At 37.4% G+C, this 22,431-nt stretch overlaps 2 protein-coding genes across 7 annotated transcripts in view; both read left to right on the plus strand.

Annotated features, from left to right (window-relative positions):
• Positions 1–22,431, plus strand: part of LOC136846660 (uncharacterized) — a 62,003-nt gene that overhangs the window by 6,306 nt on the left and 33,266 nt on the right. The gene's annotated exons all lie outside the window — the stretch shown is intronic.
• Positions 9,705–19,466, plus strand: LOC136846337 (cornifin-A-like). The gene is made up of 3 exons (XM_067117138.1): positions 9,705–10,059; positions 16,750–16,769; positions 19,323–19,466. Exons 1-3 carry the CDS (start codon positions 9,705–9,707, stop codon positions 19,464–19,466), a joined length of 519 nt encoding a protein of 172 aa, XP_066973239.1.

A 22,431-nucleotide genomic window follows, 5' to 3' on the forward strand; every position in this document is an offset into this window, starting at 1 on the left:
CTGCTCGTTAGCATCACTTTCTAGTCCAAGGTCCAGAGGCCTTGCTCACGTCGGCTGTGACGCCTCATGCTTTCCCCACTCGTATGTCCATCAGTACTGTCCACAAGTACTTCTTTACATGAATAAGATAACGAGTATTCAGACTTTGAACTCAATGGCGTAGCAAGTGAAAAGGAGGGTTTTTTTAATAGATAAAAAGATAAAGGAATAACAAAGCCAGCCTTAGTTAAATGTGTATATAATTAAACACCAGTATGAGGAAGCAGGCGACTGAAGTCAAGGGCAGTGGGATCTTATGTCATTGCTTTTGGTACGAAATGTTCTAGTCTTAGTGTGGCTTTGGATAAAGATCTCTTATTTATGAAATTATTTCCAAATCCTTACTTGAACACTTTCTCATCTTCGTGAGTCAATTTGCTGATTCTTGTTTGAAATTATCGTACTTCTGAAGGGAGTTGTGAGAGCTTATGTGAAATCTCATTGGTGTACCGATTTTTAGGCAGTTGTCTGAACTCTTATCGTATTTTATGATTTCTAGACTAGTCCGAACCACTCACAAATTTAAATGATTTTTTTGACATTGTTTGGAGTCTTATTTATGAATTAATTTCCTGACATATGTGTCAGGTGCTTTCTAGTTTCTTATTTTGAACTCTTCTCTTTATGATTTTTGTCTGTTTTTAGCTAAATTGTTCTTACCCTCAGTCCGCATCTAAGCTCTTCTCCCATTTCTTCTCAAGTTTGTGAGATTAATGTCATCATTATTTGAAGTCGTCTGTGAGCTTTTATTTTATTTAAACTTCATAGTTCTAGATTATTATTTATATATATTGTTTAACGGAAGAAACTGATTGCACACATACATATGCATATACTAGCTATGTATGTATGTGTGTGTGTGAGTGTAAATTTCTGACACATCGGGATCAAACCCAGGGCTTTCAGTTGCGTTACCAACTGAAACACAAGCGCCCCTGCTAAATATATACTGTATATAACCTATATAGCGTGTGTGTGTGTGTGTGTATAATCTGTTTCTTCCGGTAAACATATTCCAGCGTGCTCTGACTGCATCGGGAGCAGATGAGAGGAGACTGAAGACCTCTCTTTGTCAGAAACCGTATAAGCCGATGATGTCACGCTCTGTCCGGATTCTTGAATTTATTCAAGCCTGAGAGAAATCCGAATGTTTTTCACGGAAGGGATGCTTTTAACGTTTATATTAAGGCCCATGTGTATTTGCGAAACCAAGGAGAAACTGTAGACAGAATAAATACTTTGTTGTTGCTGCTTTCATTATTATTATTATTATTATTATTATTATTATTATTATTATTATTATGCTGAATGCTCATTCAAGTCACATGTCATAATTAGTTCTCCATTTGTCTTAATCTCTTAGGGTATTGAATTTTAAGAATGTATACATCCTTTATCATTGAGTGGATCACTGTAGGCGTTACTTAAGGATCTTTGCAGCCTCCCATTGGCCCCTGGCTGCAACCTCTTTCATTCCTTTTACTGTACCTATGTTCATTTTCTCTTTCTCCAATCTTATTCTCCACCTTCTAACAGTTGCAAGTAAGTGTAAGTCTAGACAGTTCTCTTTTACTGGCTGACTCAGGATTTTTCATCTCAATCTCTGTGGCTTCTATTTTATCGGGAAACTTTGTCCTTTGCGCCATACAGCTGTGGTAGGCCTATATGATACAGGTTTCGGTATTTTTGTTGGTTAATTAATGGATATTTTTTTATAATGCAGGTGGATTTAAACTTTACGCTCAATTTTTTTCATACAAGGAAGTAGTGTCAGTTAAACCTCCAGTTTAATCTTCCTCTTATCCGTGCTTGAAATTGGCGTGAGCGGATAAAAGCAGGGCGAGGTCAGGCAAAGTGTCAAAACATTTCAAGAAAGACTGTCAAGCGAATATTCATCCCGCAGGTGTCAGTGACTGAGACGTTTTTAAAAGTGATAACAGATCAGTATTGAACTTTGAAGCTTGAAAAATAAAGAGCATAAATTGGAGTAACAACATATTGAAGAAATCTGCATACAGTTTCGGAGCGCCATGCTTCCTCTTCAGCGCGGTGTCTCTCCACACTGAAGAGGGAGCATGGCGCTCCGAAACCGTATGTGGATTTCTTAAATATGTTGGTTCTTCAATTTGGGTATTATTTTTTCACGTTGTTAAGGGACTTATATGAAAATGGGTATCCTGGTGTGAGGGTGCTTTTTTCATAATTTTATTTTAATAAGGTACTTTGACTTCTGGCTTAGATTAACAGACCTTATTTCGAAAATGGTTACTGTGATTGTGCGCGCGTTTATATATTCTTTAGCAATGCTTATGTAATGAGTCAAAATTTACTTTTCTTACTTTCATTCAACTTGAGTAAACAGTTTTGTGAAACTGGAATAAGCAAAGAGGTCATTAGCTTGCTAAGTATATTTTCTGGAACGTATAATTGCAACAAATATAAAAGAGAAGAAACATTTGCAAAGAGGGAAATAGCCTGATATAATTCTGGCAATCCTTGGCTTGTACACAGAAGTCACTAGCCACGATAGACCCATGTCCCATGCGTATGTTATGTATATATATATATATATATATATATATATATATATATATATATATATATATATATATATATATATATATATATATATATAATTTGTGTGTATATATATTGTGTGTGGGTGGGTACGGTTTATGTTTAAATGAGCATGAATAACTGCGTATAATGTGCAATTTCATGAACGTCCAATATGCAGTCATACCTTTTAAACCATCCTATGTACAGAAGTCAACAACTTTTGCAGAATTTTTATCATCGCAAAATATACGTTAGGCGTATTTAAAGTGTATCACCGCTTTAAAAAAACTAATGTCAGTCAGTCAGATGGTTAATTTGAAACTGAACTGTTGTCGCATGATCATTCTGAAAGAATATGAGGGAAATCGGGATTATTTCCAGCATCCGACAATCCAGCGGATGGGGCGTTGTAAAGGCACCTGGCAGCGCGCAGGATATACGGTCGCTGGCTTTTCCTCGCAACCTTCCCCTTCACCACCCCCCCTCCCCCTCCCCCTTCCCCTCACCCTTCCCCCTTCCCCGGAATACATCCACACACCCGTCCCCTTGGTATTATTTACGTGTTTCAGAGGTTCTGGATCGTATAGAAAAGGGCGTGACACCTTTGTTATCTTATCTCTTGTGGAGGGGAAGACAAAAGAAGATCAAAATCCAGTGTACAGTATTTCCTTGAACCTCAGTGTGTGTTTTCCTGACGTAAATCCACCTCCCATGGTCTTTGTCTGTATTTTCTTGGTCAAGTACGCCAAGTTTTGGGTGTTTTGAAACGAACAGGCGTCAAAATTCTTCAGACTTTTTGTGCACAAATTTTAGTTATAAAATTACCGGGTATTGCTTGAACTTGCCAACATTCCAAATAACCTTGGCAGGAAACCCAATTTTAGTATTGTCTCTTCCTATGACATCCTTTTCAGTTGACTGTTTTTCATTGCTTTTATCCGTAAGGGCTGGAATACGCATGAAAGCTACAGTTACAATAGGGATTTAAGTAAAGATCTTAGTGTTTTAAGTAGGCACGCCCTTTTTTTAAGCTATTTCTGAAGTTTCACTGAAGTTCCAGTTGATGTAAAGGCCGTTGAATGGAAACACTTCCCAGCCATCTGCCCCGTAGGTCTAATTTTTCGAAAAATCTCTTAGATTTCCGAAGTCAGGCAGCTCATCATATCAGTGTTGTGACTGGCGGTTTTTTTTTTTTTTTTTTTTTTTTTTTTACAAACATCCTTTCTTCACTTAGTCGAAGTTAGTGGAAGTTCTCTTTGGCATTCGCGTCCCTAACCGAACCAATGTTTATTCCTGAACTTTGCCTCCTGGTTCCAATAGGGTTACAGTGCTGGGTAATATCAATGGACGCCATGTTGATTACGGAAATAAGAACGCTCGGAACTTATGGACACGCGAACTGATAAACTCTGCTTAGGGATGCTAAACCGTAGGATTATATCATCGCATTGGCAGTTTGTTTCCTACCGACTCGAGTAATAAAAATCAGTATATGTTAGGTCTTATTGTCCCGCTCCTTCCGCCCCTTACACATACTGTGCATACTTCTTTCTCTTCCTCTACCTCACACATACTTCCTTTTCTTCCTCTCTTGCCCACTTACATACTTCTTTCTCTTCCTCTACCTCAAACATAATGCTTGTTCTCTCTCTCTCTCTCTCTCTCTCTCTCTCTCTCTCTCTCTCTCTCTCTCTCTCTCTCTCTCTCTCTCACACACACACACACACACACACACACACACACACATACTTCTTTCTCTTCCTCTCTCTCACACATACGTACTTCTTTCTCTCCCTCTCCCTCACAAATACATACTTCTTTCTCCTCCTCTCCCTCACACGTACATACTTCTTTCTCCTCCTCTCCCTCACACATACTTCTTTCTCCTCCTCTCCCTCACACATATACTGTCTCTTCCTCTCCCTCACACATACATACTTCTTTCTTCTCCTCTCCCTCACACTGACATACTTCTTTCTCTCCCTCTCCCTCACACAGACTTACTTCTTTCTCTCCCTCTCCCTCACACATACATACTTCTTTCTCCTCCTCTCTCTCACACATACATACTTCTTTCTCCTCCTCTCCCTAACACATACTTCTTTCTCCTCCTCTCCCTCACACGTACATACTTCTTTCTTCTCCTCTCCCTCACACATACTTCTTTCTCCTCCTCTCCCTCACACATATACTGTCTCTTCCTCTCCCTCACACATACATACTTCTTTCTTCTCCTCTCCCTCACACAGACATACTTCTTTCTCCTCCTCTCCCTCACACAGACATACTTCTTTCTCCTCCTTTCCCTCACACAGACATACTTCTTTCTCCTCCTCTCCCTCACACATACATACTTCTTTCTCCTCCTCTCCCTCACACATATACTGTCTCTCCCTCTCCCTCACACGTACATACTTCTTTCTTCTCCTATCCCTCACACATACTTCTTTCTCCTCCTCTCCCTCACACATATACTGTCTCTTCCTCTCCCTCACACATACATACTTCTTTCTTCTCCTCTCCCTCACACAGACATACTTCTTTCTCCTCCTCTCCCTCACACATACATACTTCTTTCTTCTCCTCTCCCTCACACAGACATACTTCTTTCTCCTCCTCTCCCTCACACATACATACTTCTTTCTCCTCCTCTCTCACACACATACATACTTCTTTCTCCTCCTCTCCCTAACACACATACATATTTCCCTTTGTCTCCCTCACATATTTCTTTGTGCTTGGGCAATGCATGCGCAGAGACGCACACGCACGGACGCAGAAAAACGCCGTTGTATTTATCATCCCGGAACTGTGGCAACTTGTTATAGTCTCGTGGGTGGCTTCTTGATCTTGACGAAGTTGTTGCTTCCCTGAATATGCGTGCATCTTCCTACTAATATTAGTAGTAGTAGTAGTAGCAGAAGCGGCAGCAGTGTTAGTAGTAGTAGCAGTAGTAGTACTAGTACTAGTACTACTAGTAGTAGTAGCAGAAGCAGCAGCAGTGGTAGTAGTAGTAGCAGTAGTAGTACTAGTACCAGCAGCAGCAGTAGTAGAAGTAGTAGTAGTATTAGCAGCAGGAGCAGCAGTAGTAGAAGTAGTAGTAGTAGTAGCAGCAAGAGCAACATTAGTAGAAGTAGTAGTAGTAGTAGCAGCAGGAGCAGCAGTAGTAGAAGTGGTAGTAGTAGTAGCAGCAGGAGCAGTAGCAACAGCAGCAGTATTAATAGCAACAGAAGTAGCAGTAGTAGTATTAGTAGTAGCAGCATCAGCCTAAATTCCATATTAAACGCATACTACATTTTCATATAAAATGCAGGATCATGTCTTTTCCCATTTGCTTGAAGGCAAGCAATTTCCTCCTTTTACCTTTTGTGGATTATCAGAATAAAAAAAAAAATAAAACCGGAACCAGTATCTTTATGTTGCAGAGTCAAGAAGGTTTGGGCACAAAAATGACCTCTGGGCAACGTCAGATAGCGGCCTTGCAGTCTTTACTTATTGTACTGTATATATGTATATATCCGTCATTTACATATTCATGAATGTTGCTCTGTCTATTCTTAGAAGCTGGTTGGAGACGCATCCGGGCTCAATAAGAATGCTGTTTTGCCAATTTTTTAATGTTTATATTTAAATAATGTATATATATATATATATATATATATATATATATATATATATATATATATATATATATATAAATGTGTGTGTGTGTGTATGCATGCATGCATGCATGTATGTATATATAAACGCGTGCACTGAAAGTCTCGTGTTAATAGATGTCTTATTGTATGTTTTCTCTGTTGTATGAAAGAGAGAGAGAGAGAGAGAGAGAGAGAGAGAGAGAGAGAGAGAGAGAGAGAGAGAGAGAGAGAGAGAGAGAGAGAAGCATGCATTTACTATTGAATATACTGCACAAAGATACAAGATTAGCCTACAAACATTTACATATATATATATATATATATATATATATATAGTATATATATATATATATATATATATATATATATATATATATATATATATATATATATATATATATATATATATATATATATATATATATATATATATATAACTCACACTTGACTGAAATATGCATCCATTTTGTTACACGATATTGTGCTAGCTTAATATGCGCGCGCAGTGTGCAAATTAGTTTCTCTTAAGTAAATTATTGTTATTGGGGCGGATTGCACGCGTACTGACACACTGAATAAAGGAAGCCCCTTGAATGATATCAGTGAAAAATAAGGAAGCGTGTCAAGGGTTTTCTAGTAATATGTTGCTAAACTGGATGAAAAAATCCTTGATTAGAAAACTAAATCCTTGAAATGGAGAGAGAGAGAGAGAGAGAGAGAGAGAGAGAGAGAGAGAGAGAGAGAGAGAGAGAAGAGAGAGAATCGTCTTGACCTTATTTTAGTTTTTTTCGTGAGGAATATTTTGTATATATATGTTCATGAAGACTTGGTTTTAATCTGTGACAAGGACTGTTCTAATAGATACGTTCCTAAGGATATTGCTCAATACAGAAGGACACTTTCGTCGTACGCTCAGTGACACTGCTCTCTTAAGTTCAAAATAATTGTACTTTAGTATGGATCATGTGGTATTCATTATTATTTTGATGTGTGTGTAGTTCCTTCGTATTGTTTTCGCAATTATTGTGCTCTGACGTTCGTAATTACCTTGTTAAAATATGCTCAAATTAGTGTGTTTTTATATGATCAAATGAAAGCGTTAGACAATAGTCATCATGGCTTGTTTCTTACTTTCTAATGCATTTATTAATATATTTTCTATAATATGACTAGTTTTGATACGTTCATTATGACGACGCTACATAATGATAGAATTTAAATCTTAAGATCATAACGTTAGTTATATGAATGACGAGAAGTCATACCTTTATTGTCACAGTCAGAAAAATCTAAATATTTTGTAGTTTATCAATTAACTTTTAATGGGAAGACAATAGCACAATAGTGTAGTTAGTTTTCATTTTACATTTCATTTTACATTTAAGATATTTACGAAGATATATTTTCTTGCTCCTGTCTCCGAAGTTGTGAAATAAGAATATAAGAAAAAAAACTTCTTTTACATTTTTCTCAGAAAATGTTATCAGTTGAAAATTGTTTATTAGTTATATTGATAACTTGAAAAGAAAATTAAAAGTTTGGCACTCATAATATAGACAGTAATAAAATATTTATTCTTTGTAGCAACATTAAAATAAAGAAGTTTCATGATTCATCTAGGTCACAAAAATAAAGATAAATGATTTATTCAAACTGAGACCATTAAAAGAAAGTAGATATTATTACTGCTATGTGATAACATTGAGAGAATAAATTGTATTTATTTATCATGCACAAACTTTACTAGAACACTTTACTGAAACCCACTCTACACTACAAAGAAAACAATTTAATTTGTCCGTGATACGTCGCTTTAAAAAAAAAAAAAAAGGGCACACACACAAAGCACGTTAATTGTCGGAACAAGCAAAGCGAAAAGCATCGCGTTTTCCTCTTTATTTTTCTTTCTTATTTTTCTTTTCGTACCCGCTTTCTCTTCCCACACTCCAGCAGTGGATGAAGAAGAGAATCGAGAGAGAGATTTATAAATAGCGCAGCGAAGACACTGTTGAGATGGTGTGAGATTTGGCGCTGCCCGAGACACCGGGTAATTAGGCCAAATCAGTCTGACCGAGAGTGTCAAGGGTGGCGGGCCATTCTCTCTCTCTCTCTCTCTCTCTCTCTCTCTCTCTCTCTCTCTCTCTCTCTCTCTCTCTCTTATGACTCCCATGGTCAGGAGTGTATAGCCTACATATAATTTTTATAACGTCTTGCTGCCGAGTTAGCTGGGTGTTTCTCCTTTGGAAAGAATATTGTTGTGTGGACATTATTATTATTATTATTATTATTATTATTATTATTATTATTATTATTATTAAGTAGTAGGTTTTTAAACTTAACCGGAGAGTAATATCTTCGAGAAAGTTGACACAATATTTTTATTATTTATATTTTTATTGTATATACTGTCATGTCATACTATGCAGTGATCAGTTGTACGTTGATGGAAACTTAAAACATTTTTCTTGTGCAAGGGTTCGTGTTGTTCCTCCTTCGTAGATTCGAAGGTCTAGAGATGTTATTGAATTTAATAGTGCATATTGTGGTTCTCTATCTATTTGTCTGTCTATATGTATGTACACTCATTTGTATATATATGTGTGTGTTTGTATAAATATAAATACAAATATATATATATATATATATATATATATATATATATATATATATATATATATATATATATATATATATATATATTTTGTCAGAAAAAGAAATTGAGAGTAATACAGAGACTATGTGCAAATTTTCATTATGCCTACTTGTGCGTACTCATATCAGTAATCCCGAGTTGGTACGTGCACAATCATACGTAACGATGCAGTCTGGCAAGAGTTGGTAACTTGTGCTTGCAAGCGAGAAACGGGAAAGTAGTCACGAAATTTTCTCGTGCAAGCCGCCGATGAGACAACCACACCATAAAAGCAGGCGGTCGTGTGACTCACTGCTTGCTTGCTTGTTTATTGGTTTCCTCTCGACGCCCAACTGGGTGCCTTGCGCCGTCTGGGCCTTTTGCTTTCGTGTGCAGGCAGGGACGAGGGATTCGTCGAGAGAGAGAGAGAGAGAGAGTGTGTGTGTGTGTGTCCTTGATTGTGTTGTTAATGGCCAACTATATTAACAATTGTGGTTAATATTATTTCCGTCATAAACGTCATTACTCTTTTTGTCTATTATCAGACTTAGTATGGATTTGTAATCATCATTCAGTAAGTCAGAGGTTTGATAACTCCTGGGGCATGTCGGGGGACGTTGGAGGTTGAGGGGGGCGGGGGGCGTGGGGGAGCGGCGGGATCGAGGGTTGTAAATTAGTATTAGGGCCATATGAAAAGTGTTCTCAGATTCTAATTTATATTTTCGTTTACAGATTTGTGTATTGTTGGTTATATAATGTAGCATTATCTGTAGGCGCGCTCTCTCTCTCTCTCTTTAGAAAGAAACGTAACGCCTAATAATGCGAGGCCTAACATGCCCAGTAACTTGCAACGTGATTTGCCCAATAACTTGCAACTTGACTCGCCCAATGAACTGCAACCCAACATGTTCAGTAACTTGCAACCTGACGTGCCCAGTAACTTGCAACCTAACATGCCCAGTAAATTGAAACCTGATTTGACTAGTAACTTGAAACCTGAGATGCCCAGTAAGTTGCAACCTGACTTGCCCAGTAATCTGGAACCTGACGTGCCCAGTATTTTGAAACCTCATTTGACTAGTAACTTGGAATCTGACATGCCCAGTAATCTGAAACCTGACATGCCCAATAACTTGAGACATGACATGCCCCGTAACTTGAAACCTAACATGCCTAATAACTTGAAACGTTGGTTTGCTTAAGAACTTGAGACATGACATGCCCAATAACTTGAACACTGATGCACCAAATAACTTTGAAAATGACTTGCCTAGCAACCTGAGATTAAAGATAACTTGAGAATTGGGATTCCAAATAACTTGATAATTGAGATTCCAAATAACTTGAGAATTGACACACGCAGTTACCAATAACTTAGGAATTGACGCAAACAGTAACATAGGAGGAACTGACATACCAAATGGTGCGGTTGCTGACTTTCCTAATAGATCACGATCTGACATCCAGATAACTTGATAGGTAAATTTGTAATAGGTTAATTTGTCAAAATTGTCAGAGGAAAGCAGAAGATAGAATATTTCAAATAAGCTTAAAAGTTTCTCAGCAACACACACACACATACTGTATATAATATATATATATATATATATATATATATATATATATATATGTGTGTGTGTATATATATATATATATATATATATATATATATATATATATATATATATATATATATATATATATATATTTTGTGTGTGTGTGTGTGTGTGCATATGCGGGCGAAGACCTAGGCATACTTCGATGAAAACTCTGGGAAGATTGGCTGGAGGTTTGTGGAAGGTAAAGTGCAGACAAGACATATGTGTATATATATGTATATATATATATATATATATATATATATATATATATATATATATATATATATATATACACGTGTTTTAAAAATCGAGTCTATCCGAGTCTACCACCTAAAAAGCGACCCAACTGTGAAATGGTACCATCTCTAGCAATGGTCAAGCGAATGGCATGGGCCTAGCAACCTCATCCATAAAACCTTGCTGATAACTGGAAGGCTCCATCCTTCAGGCACCACCATCTTTGTGGTAAAAGGAAGTCACTGAAATAAATCGTTAGTTGATATACTTAGATAAATTTCCTCATATTTACATGAGATTTCCTTACAATATATCCGGCTTACACTTATTTTATAGCCCCGTTAGATATAAAGCCATGTTGATATATGCTTCCGCCTCCCTCTTGTCTCTATAGGTCATTTATAGCCTTTATTGATTTATAGATATGAATGGTTCATTCATAGATCCCGATTGTTCAGGAGTTGACACGCTTATAGCTCCCTCTTATCCGTAGGTGCGGATTTGGTGTTCACTCATTTCTTAGCTTTCACGTCTTCATAATTTTATGCAGTTGCTCGTCATCATCTCTATTGCTTACACGTTTACAGTTATTACTCATTTGTTGTTCTTACATTTTATAGTTCTTACTCATTTGTTGCTCTTGCCTTTTATAGTTCTTAATTACTTGTTGTTCTTCTCTTTTATATCAGTTCTAACTCATTTCTTGTTGTTACCTTTTATAGTTCTTACTCATTTATTGTTCTTACATTTTATAGTTCTTTATCATTTGTTGTTGTTCTCTTTTATATGATTTCTAACTCATTTCTTGTTGGTACCTTTTGTAGTTCTTACTTATTTATTGTTCTTACATTTTATAGTTCTTAATCGTTTCTTACTTTTTATAGTTCTTAATCATTTTATATGAGTTCTAACTCATTTGTTCTTACATTTTATAGTTCATACTCATTTATTCTTAGATTTTATAGTTCTTAATCATTTGATGTTTTTACATTTTGTAGTTGTTAATCATTTGTTGTTCTCTTTTATATGAGTTGTAACTCATTTGTTGTAGTTACCTTTTATAGTTATTACTCATTTAGTGTTCTTACATTTTATAGTTCTTAATAATCATTTCGTACTTTTTATAGTTGTTAATCATTTGTTGTTCTTCTCTTTTATATGAGTTGTAACTCATTTTTTGTTGTTACCTTTTAAGGTTCTTACTCATTTATTGTTCTTATATTTTATAGTTCTTAATTATTAGTTATCTTTTTTATGAGTTCTATTTCATTTGTTATTTTTACCTTTCACAGTTCTTACTCATTTATTGTCCTTATTTTTTATAGTTCAAAATAATTTTTTACATTTTATGGTACCTACTCTTTTTTATTGCTTAACGCTTTATAGTTCTCATTCTCTTGGGAGAAAATTTTTAGTTAATGGTCATTATTCGTTTGTAGTTCTTACTCCTTTACAGGCCTTACTCTCTTATAGTTCTCACTCACAATAGCTTAAGCTCATTCTTAGCCTTCCTGTATAGTTTTTACTCTTTTATGCCATGACTCATTTTTATGTCCTGATCGTTCTACTCATTTATAGGTTTCACTGGAAGCATTACATATTTATAGACGATTCTCATTTACTGTATTACCTCATTTATAGTTTTTACTCATTTATGGCATGACTCACTTTTAGGTCCAGATTGTTCTACTCATTTAAAGTGTATACTTAAAAGAACTGCTCATTTATAGATACCTCTCATTATAGTATTCACTCATTTATAGTTTTTACTTACAGCTTATAATCCTCATTTATCGTTTTAACTCATCAATTGCTCCTTCTCCTCACAGATCCCGCTCGTTCATAGCTCCCCATTTATAGTTTCAACTCACTAATTGCCGCTGCTCATTTATAGCTCGTTCTCATTGATAGGCTGCCAGTCAAAGGCCCGGCGAACATTGGGCCTAACAGAGGGCATCCGGGCATTCATTTGTGCGTGGGCTCGTCGAATGCTTCCAATTCGTTCCCTTGATTAAGGGTCACGTTGCTTTTGCTCCTTCGTTCTGGAGGAAGAATTAAGACCTTGAAGATTATCATCATCATCATCATCAGGCAGTGTAGACACTTGAATAACTCGGGATCCTGTTCTTAATGAGCGTAGGTATATACTGGTACCTCTACCCAGTTCGGGCAAGCCCGCTACACTTCAGGGAAGTGGAAATAAGAGGGTAAAATGTGTTTGTAATGAAAGTGATTTGTTTACTCTGGCGCGCTGAAAATAATGTTAAAGTTTTGTTACAGGAATTATAATAAGGCTGATAAAACCTTTGAGATATTGGTCTAAAATAACTCAAGATATATTCGTCGACTTGTTGGAATATTCTGTGAGACGTTGGTCTAAAATAACCTTAAAATATTTTTGTCGACTTGTTGGAATAGTCTGTGAGCCGTTGGTCTAAAATAACCTTAAGATATATTTGTCGAGATCTTGGAATATTCTAACAATGGTGTCTTCCCGTTTCAGATATGCGTTTCGGTGTGTTTCTGTTCTGTTAAGTGTTCTGTATATATCTAGAGTAGATAACTCACCTACGTATTGTGGGATAGGAGGGCTATTTTTCGCACGTTGCTTGTGAACAACTTATTTCATGCTTCCTTCCTGGGTTTTGGTAGTATGGAAGAAGGATCTTGAATACCCAAGTGAAATCCTCGTTCATATTCTCTTTCTTCCGTCTTACTTTCCTTAACCCTCTCCTAACAATTGTTTCATAGTGCAACTGCTTTGAGGTTTTCCTCCTGTTACACCTTTACAACCTCCTTTACTCTCAATATTCCTTTCAGCGCTGAATGACCTCATAGGTCCCAGTGCTTGGCCTCTGGCCTAAATCTTATATTCCAATTCCAGTTATATTCCAATTCAAGTGAAATCTTTCATGTGCGTTAAAAAAAAAAAGTAGGTACGACTGGCAGTTAATAGTAGCCCGAAATACACTTCAGGTCTAGTTAACACATGGTTAGATTTCAGTAACATTGAAATAACTTTTATGGATTTGAAGTTTTCAGGAAAATTTTTTTATGCCTTCGTGCTAAGAGACGATAGGAGAATTCGGAATAAAGGATATTCACAAAAATATTTCATCATTTTTGATTTAATCGTCTACTGCAGTCTGACAACATTGATATTTTATATATATATATATATATATATATATATATATATATATATATATATATATATATATATATATATATAATATTTGTGTGTATATATAATTGTATATACTATATATATATATATATATATATATATATATATATATATATATATATATATATATATATATATATATATATATATATACTGTATACATATGTGTGTGTACATATTCCTGTAATTGCGTGTGCGTGTGTGTTTTTAGCGGATATGCAGTCGCATAATTTGAGCGTTATTTAATATATCAGTAACCTCACAGCTTATATATTTCTTAAGAACTTGAGTTATACACGTACTAATAACTATTGAAATAAATGTGTATTTTGATCAATCATTCGATGCACGAATCGAACTTTGAGTTAATCATCAACGGACTAATAATAAGAAACCCGTATGCAAATTCCTGAGATGTATGCTAGTATTGCACCAGTCCCGTTTTTTTTTTTTTTGCCATGCTTCTAGGTGGTTAGGCTAGGTTACTCTGGTGTTACCTTCAGAATTTAGATGTGGGAAACGTAATGAGATTATTTTCAAGAAAATTCTATGGTCAGTTTTTAAGATATGTCGTCCCGCCTTCTTCAGGGAAAGGTCCCGGCACTCGGTTACATCCCGGGAAATGCAACCCGTATACTAGCCATGCCAATAGAAGGAGTACAAGCGCGCCTGCGCGAAAAGAAAAGTTCAATTAGACGTATTGAAGGTCTAAAGCAGTCGGAATTGCTTTGAATCACCTTCAATGGCAATTGGCCTGAGAAAGAAAGGGCTTGCGAGTCCATGTTGAATCAGATCGAGTTCTTATATTTCGGAGAAGTCGCGGAGGTTTTATTGTTTTAGCCCCGTAGGGGGGGAAGGGGGTAGTGCTGTCAGTGCACCTCACATAGTGCACTGTAGGCATTACTTAGGTTCTTTGTAACGTCCCTTTTACTATACCTCTGTTTATATACTCTTTCTTCTACCCTCTTCCATCTAACTTTCCACCCTCTCCTAACAATTGTTTCAACATTATTTTCAGTCCTGAATGACCTCAGAAGTCCCAGCGCATAGCCCTTGGGTCAAATTGTATATTCAAATCTATATTGTTTGAGAATGTCGTTATGGCTGTCAAGTAATTATATTTAAGTAAGAAGTAGAAATGGTCTCATTCCAAGCACCTGTGGAAAGGGTTCTTTTCCAGCCATCTTCGAGGTTCCCCAGATTCTTTGGTTGTATGTCATTATCCCATTTAGAAATTAGGTTTAACCAAGTGATTAGATCAGCATTAGTACTTTTGGTCTGACAGAGTTGTTTGGAATAACTTGTGGTATATTTGTAGTTTTGCTGGGAATACTTCTTGCAGGGGTCCACTTGTCTTTTCTCTGTTAGTGCCGTCAGTGCACCTCACGCAGTGCACTGTAGGCTTTACTTAAGGTTCTTTGCATTCCTTTTACTGTACCGCATTCAGAGTCGTATGTTACCAAAGTAAAGTCATGTGATGACTAATCATCGATGTTTAATCTAATCGAATGCACCCGGTCCATTGCTAATTCATAAAGTTTTCGTATTTATCGCAACTATCTGAAGTTGTTTTCGTCTCCAGGAAAACTTTGAACTGTGAAGTCAATGACTGAAAATTTTTTTTTTTTTTCAAGTATTCGGAGGGTATTGCTAAAGCAGTGGACGTTCCCTGCCGACCTGTGTTCATCTTGTCATCAAGAGCATTCTGTTGAAGATGCCCTAACGGTTCTTGTAAAGGTAGCGCCGACAATTTTTAGTAGGTCAAGGTCATAAGACTGATGAACTGCGTGCCATGTTAAAAGGATTCATTGGTGAGATGTGCAAGACAGATTTGAAGCCTCGATCTCTGTATTATGGAGGGTGTTAAAGCGTTTGTTACAAAATCTACGGGATTTTGACCAATGCTTTCACCTTTAGTAAAGTTCTCGTATAAAATGGTATATACAAAAGAAAAAAAAAAAAATTTACGTCCCGGCAGGCAGACTACATAGGCAAGTTTGAACAAAGCTGTAAAATGTATTCTTTGACCGAAATAAAGAATTAACATTTTTTAATGTGGAGGAGTGCATACCGTAACGGATATACAGTAAGTAGACTTTTTTTTAAATTAGTGCATAGACGAGGCTGATCACTTTCAAGAAGGTTCTGGCATCTAGAAGTCATGTTACAGGATAATTTGAATACGACAGTTGGTCAAGATAGAGTCCCCGTAGGGGGAATAGTGCCGTCAGTGTGTCTCATGCGGTGCACTGTGGGCATTAGTTAAGGTTCTCTGAAGCTTCCCTTTGCCCCAAGTTGCAACTCCTTTTAATTCCTCTTACTGCACATCCATTCATATTCTTTCTTCCATCTTACTCTCCGTCCTCTCGTAACATTTGTTTCTTTGTGCATCTGCGAGGTTTTCCTCCTGTTACGCCTTTCAAACCTTTTTACTGTTAGTTTGCGTTTCAGCGCTGAATGTCCCCATAGGTCCTAGCGCTTGGCTTCTGGCCAAATTTTATATTCCGTTCCATTCCATTCAAGATGGAGTATCATGAAACTGTTTCTTTACCAACGTACCATTGGTGCTCCTACCGATGTTCCACGCTTGCCAGGCTAGGGTCAGCACAGGTCACGACGAAGTAGCAGAATACTTTTAAGGCTTGTCATCGTCGTATGCTGTGGACGGGAGCACTTTTTTTTTTTCGGGCACGAGTTTTTTCTTGCTTCCCGGGACCAGTCAGTGTACCCAGTCAGCCTTGAAATGCCCAGCGAACACATTGGGTCTGGTCAGTTTCTTGGAAGTGTGACCCCCAGTGAATGCCAGATTCCGTTAGTACAGAGTCTCTGTTGATAAGTACTCCATTTTCCCAGGGTGTGGGTCGGATACAGAAGTGATGGCGAAAATTGCATGGTTTTCGTTTTAATCAGGTTTCTGACAGGTCTTTCCTCTTTTCCTTCTGTAACCTTACCAGAAGGGACAGAAGGCCTTGGAACAAAATCTGAATAGATTTTTTTTACTGTTTATTGGAGAACTGAGTTTTGAGACTCAGTTTGTGGTAAGTGATTCGGAATGGCGAAAAGCCATTGGAGGAATTAGTCAGAGAGAACTTACTGAGCTGTGAAATATTTGTACATGGTAAGTTCCGCAGTTGCTGTCATCCTTTGCGTGAATGAGTCTAGAAAACGAGCAATAAAATTTACAAATACTAAGACGTTCATATTTTTTTAAGTGCAAGGATACCTGGAACGGGCCATTTTCTAACCTAGGCCTGAAGAATACGAGGAAAAAAAAGAAGGGAGAAGGAGAAAGGAGGTGAGGAAGAAAGGTAGAGCTGAACCATGACGGAAGCGATTATCGTAATTAAATCACCCCGTCCTACAGTAGCTGCTGTAATTGTTGGAGTAATCAGTAAATTTTCAGTAGATTTTCAGCAGCTTTTCGTATGCGTGCGTCGTATCCTAGTAAAATATCAAGCGGAATGTATGATCTGTTAAAAAAGAAATACAGAAAGTAAGTAGTTTGTACAAAAGAAATACAAAAAAATATGTAGTTTGTTGAGGATTTGTATAAAGCTTTTTCTAAGTTGTCTTACGAGCCAGTTTTTGCGCAATATTTTTTTTTTTCTCTTTTGGCCTCATATGTACAAAACTACCACACTGCGTAAATGGCTCTGCCGGACAGTCCATAACCTCTCTCTCTCTCTCTCTCTCTCTCTCTCTCTCTCTCTCTCTCTCTCTCTCTCTCTCTCTCGTGCCGCATAATCAACTAACTACCGGTAACTGGTTTGAGCCTGTCGATGCCTCGGTATATAATTTGTACTTTGGCCTCTCTCTCTCTCTCTCTCTCTCTCTCTCTCTCTCTCTCTCTCTCTCTCTCTCTCTCTCTCTCTCTCTCCGTTCTGAACATCAACATCATTAGAAGCGGTAATACCAGATTGATGGGAGTTTAATCTTTACTTATTCTGTTTGGGGATACCAGACTGAAGAAGATGCCTCAGTATAAATATAATATACATTATATATATATATATATATATATATATATATATATATATATATATATATATATATATATATATATATATACATTTTATTTAGAGCTTGGCGAAGCATGTTTTGATATACTTTGGTACCGGTGGCCGTTTAATCAAGAGCTATTAGTTTGGTACATGGAAACTGGAGTAATAATGACTATGGTCATCGAGAGGTATAGCCTAAACTTCCACAAAACGGGATGCCTGTACGTGAATTAAAAATGAACCGGTCGATCCTTATTTATAAAAATGACAGCGGTTGATAAGTCAACAACTTGATATTGGAGGAAATAAAAAAAAAAAAAATCACATTGTTATCGAATCTGCTGTGTATAAGATTTTGTTCAACTTCTGCTCAGCCGTCTTGTTTTTCTGTCCCCCTCTCCTCTCAGTCTGTTTTTTGACAGGATTATGCAAAAGCATATGCAGATAATATCGTGGAAATGTGGAAAATCTGGCCACGTGCCAGGGTTTCTCGAACCTTTTCGCAAAAACTGCCCACCGAGTTAAACAAGTACCCACTGATGTATCTGACCGTCGGAGTCCTCTCTCTCTCTCTCTCTCTCTCTCTCTCTCTCTCTCTCTCTCTCTCTCTCTCTCTCTCTCTCACATCAACATTAATCAGGAGGAAGGCTTAAAGGCGAACCAGAAGTTTCGCAAGATGTGTATCGTTATGTATTGCCATCTTATCTTTTATTTTTTTTTTTTTTTTTTTATAAAGATAATGAATTCCATTTTCATTACCATCTTGAGTGACCAGTGGTGGTCCAGTTTTATTTTCTTTCGTAATATCTCGATTCTGTTTGTTGTTTCATTATAATTATGCTGTTTCGTAATATCTCGAAACCACATTGCTGTTGCAAGCGGGTCCAGGATGTACCTGGATTGATTACCGTATATTCAGCGTTGAATGACCTCATGGCCTAGGTCCCAGCGCTTGGCCTAAATTTATTCTATTGTAATGTAAGAGAATAATCAGATTACTGTTTATGAGTTAGGATGATGACCAAGATTTATCCCTCTTATAGTCCCCCGTAGGAGGGTGGTGTCGTCAGTGCACCTCATGCGGTGCACTGTAGGCATTACGTCAGGTTCTTTGCAGCGTGCAACCCCTTTCGTTCTTTTTACTGTACCTCCTTTCATATTCTCTTCCATCTTACTTTCCACCTTCTCCTAACAATTGATTCATAGTGCAACTGCGAGGTTTTCCTACTGTTACACCTTTCAAACCTCTTACCGTCAATTTCCGTTTGAGCGCTGAATGACCTCATAGGTCCCAGTGTTTGGTCTCTGGGCTAAATTCTATATTCATTTGAATTCAATTCTATCCCTCCTATAGTGGCTAAATTAGGTAAATTAAATATCTAACACTTACACTATTTTACTCTTGAGGTTTTCCCTAATGTCCAGCTGAAACCAAGTCAAGGGATTTCGGGGGAATACACATCCTGCTTGGTCCTCCCCCCCTCCTCCTCCTCCTCCTCCTCCTCCTCCTCCTCCTCCTCCTCCTCCTCCTCCTCCTCCTCCTCCTCCTCCTCCTCCTCCTCCTTTTGACCTTGGATTTAGGCTGGAACACTACCCTGCTTGTTCCCGGGCATCCCGACGGGGTAGGCAGATAGATATTGGCATCTCATCAGACCAGCCGAAATGTGTGAGAAACCTTTTGGGCACATGTGCTTATCTCTTTCATGAGGTCATTAAGGACACCTGGTTTTTTATTATTAATTGCTTGTTCATTTACAACGGCATTTTTATATATTCTTCATCTTTTGGTTAATTTTTTAAGCTTATATGCGTTTCATTCTACAGGAGCCTGCTCTGAGAGTTATCAGCATTTTTTGAATAGTAATAATCATAATTTTTTAAAATCTTATAATCACACGAGACACTGATATGGTGAAAAAATCCACACTGATGTAAATGTAAATATATAATTTTTAAATGTGTATTTACACTTGCATTAGTGTGGATTTTTCACTAATAATAATAATAATAATAATAATAATAATAATAATAATAATAATAATAATAATAATAATAATAATAATGGTTAACATAGGAGCTTGGTCTCAAGTTCAAGGCATTTCTTATAACAACATTACTTAACTCCCCGTAGGGGGTTGGTGACAACAGTGCACCTCACGGGGTACACTGTAGGCATTACTAAAGGTTCTTTGCAGCGTCCTTTCGGCCCTTAGCTGCAACCCCATTCATTCCTTTTACTGGCCCTCCATTCATATTGTCTTTCTTCCATCATGGGAGGCTTTCCTCCTGTTACACCTTTCAAGCCTACATACTCTCAATTTCCTTTCCAGCGCTGAACGACCTCATAGGTCCCAGTGCTTGGCCTTTGGCCTAAACTCTGCACTCCATTGCGTTCCATTCCATTATAACGACAAAACAGATACGTGTTGCTTAGTCCATTCCATTCCATTATAACGACTTAACAGATAGGCTACGTGTTACTTATTCCATTCCATTATAACGACTTAACAGATACGTGTTACTTATTACATTCCATTATAACGACGTAACAGATACGTGTTACTTATTACATTCCATTATAACGACGTAACAGATACGTGTTACTTATTCCATTCCATTATAACGACTTAACAGATACGTGTTACTTATTCCATTCCATTACAGCGACATAACAGATACAGTATGTGTTACTTAAGTCCATTCCATTCCATTATAGTGACACAACAGATACGTGTTACTTAGTCCATTCCATTCCATTATAAAGACGTAACAGACACGTGTTACTTATTCCATTCCATTACAGCGACGTCACAGATACGTGTTACTCCGCCGTATAATTATGCGTACGCAATGCACTGACCTTTCGAACGGAAACAGTATCGTCGTCAGCGGAAACACGAAAAGTTCGTATCTTCGTAGGAGGCGAAATATCAGTCATAACTTGCGAACATTTATTTGTATGTACATGTAGCACATTTGATAAGGCTCTCTCTGTTTTTCTAGGGGTACTTTTACCGCTGAGGATATCCGTTTGATACTGAAACCTTGTTTTACTGCGTACTTAAGGGTTGGGCGCTTTTATAAAATCTTGAAAAATAGAAATTATTAAAAAAAGGAGATTGGTATCCTGAAAATAAAGGGCAAAATGAAACCTGTACAAATACAAAAAGAAAAAGTTGAAGAGAAAGAAGGCGAGGAACGAAGTGTGGTAAAAACAGAGGAAGGGAAAAGTGAATAGCAAAGAACAAGGTGTGATAAAAAAGGAAGAGAAAGAAGGTGAAGAACAAAGAGCAAAGTGTGGTAACAAAAAAGGAAAAGAAAGAATGTGAAGACCAAGGTGTGGTTTAAAAAAAAAAAAGAAGGCTGCTGGAGTCCAGATAAAAAAAATAGAGAAGAAAGAAGGAAAACTAAATAAACGGGAGAGGGTAAAACCCAAAAAGGGGGAAAGCAGTTGGTTTTAAGGTTACGCAAGATTTGAAAGGAATTGCGAATGGGGTACGTTCTCCCTTCAATTCTGTTTTAAACTTACGCTGTGGACCTCTGTAGGGGGCTAGTGCCGTCATTGCACCTCACATGGTGCACTGTAGGCATTGCTTAAGGTTCTTTGCAGCGTGCCTTCGGCCCCTAGCTGCAACCCCTGTCGTTCCTTTTACTGTACCTCCATTCATAATCTCATTCTTCCATCTTGCTATAAGTTCCTCGTTGGGCGAGCGGGTTCCGTTCTCAGCTACCACTCTGTTGGTCGCGAGTTTGAATCTCCTACCGGCCAGTGAAGAATAAGAGGAATTTATTTCTGGTGATAGAAATTCATTTCTCGCTATAATGTGGTTCGGATTCCACAATAAGCTGTAGGTCCCGTTGCTAGGTAACCAAATGGTTCTTAGCCACGTAAAATAAGTCTAATCCTTCGGGCCAGCCCTAGGAGAGCTGTTAATCAGCTCAGTGGTCTGGTTAAACTAAGATATACTTAATTTTTTCCATCTTGCTATGCACCCTCTCCTAATAATTGTTTCATAGTGCAACTACGGTGTTCCTCCCGTTACACCTTTCTACTGTCAGTTTCCGTTTCAGGGCTGAATGTCCTCGTAGGTCCCAGCGCTTGGCCCTTGGCCTAAATTCTATATTCCTTCCTCCCTACACACTGTGAAGATCCATCTTAATCCTCCATGAAATTACATGGGGAGTCCATCTACTGTAATCGACATAGGCCCTAATTGTGAAATAATTGACGAATTTTTGAGGTGACATTTACAGATGGTCAGTTAGATAGTAGAACCTTGTCGACTGCCATTTTGATTACTGGAAGAGTACTGAGGGTTCTTTGCAGTCTTCCTTATTCCCTTTAGCAGCACTGCTTTCTTTTTGTTGTTTATCCGTTGTTTGTAATCGCTTCCCATCTTTCTGTCAGACTTATGTGACTTTGCGTATATCAGTACTTACTCCTTAGGTGCACACACACACACACACATATATATATATATAATATATACACACACACACACACATATATATATATATATATATATATATATAT

This window comes from Macrobrachium rosenbergii, chromosome 15 (genome assembly GCF_040412425.1).
Source record: "Macrobrachium rosenbergii isolate ZJJX-2024 chromosome 15, ASM4041242v1, whole genome shotgun sequence".
In the NCBI taxonomy this organism is placed as follows: Eukaryota; Metazoa; Arthropoda; class Malacostraca; order Decapoda; family Palaemonidae; genus Macrobrachium; species Macrobrachium rosenbergii.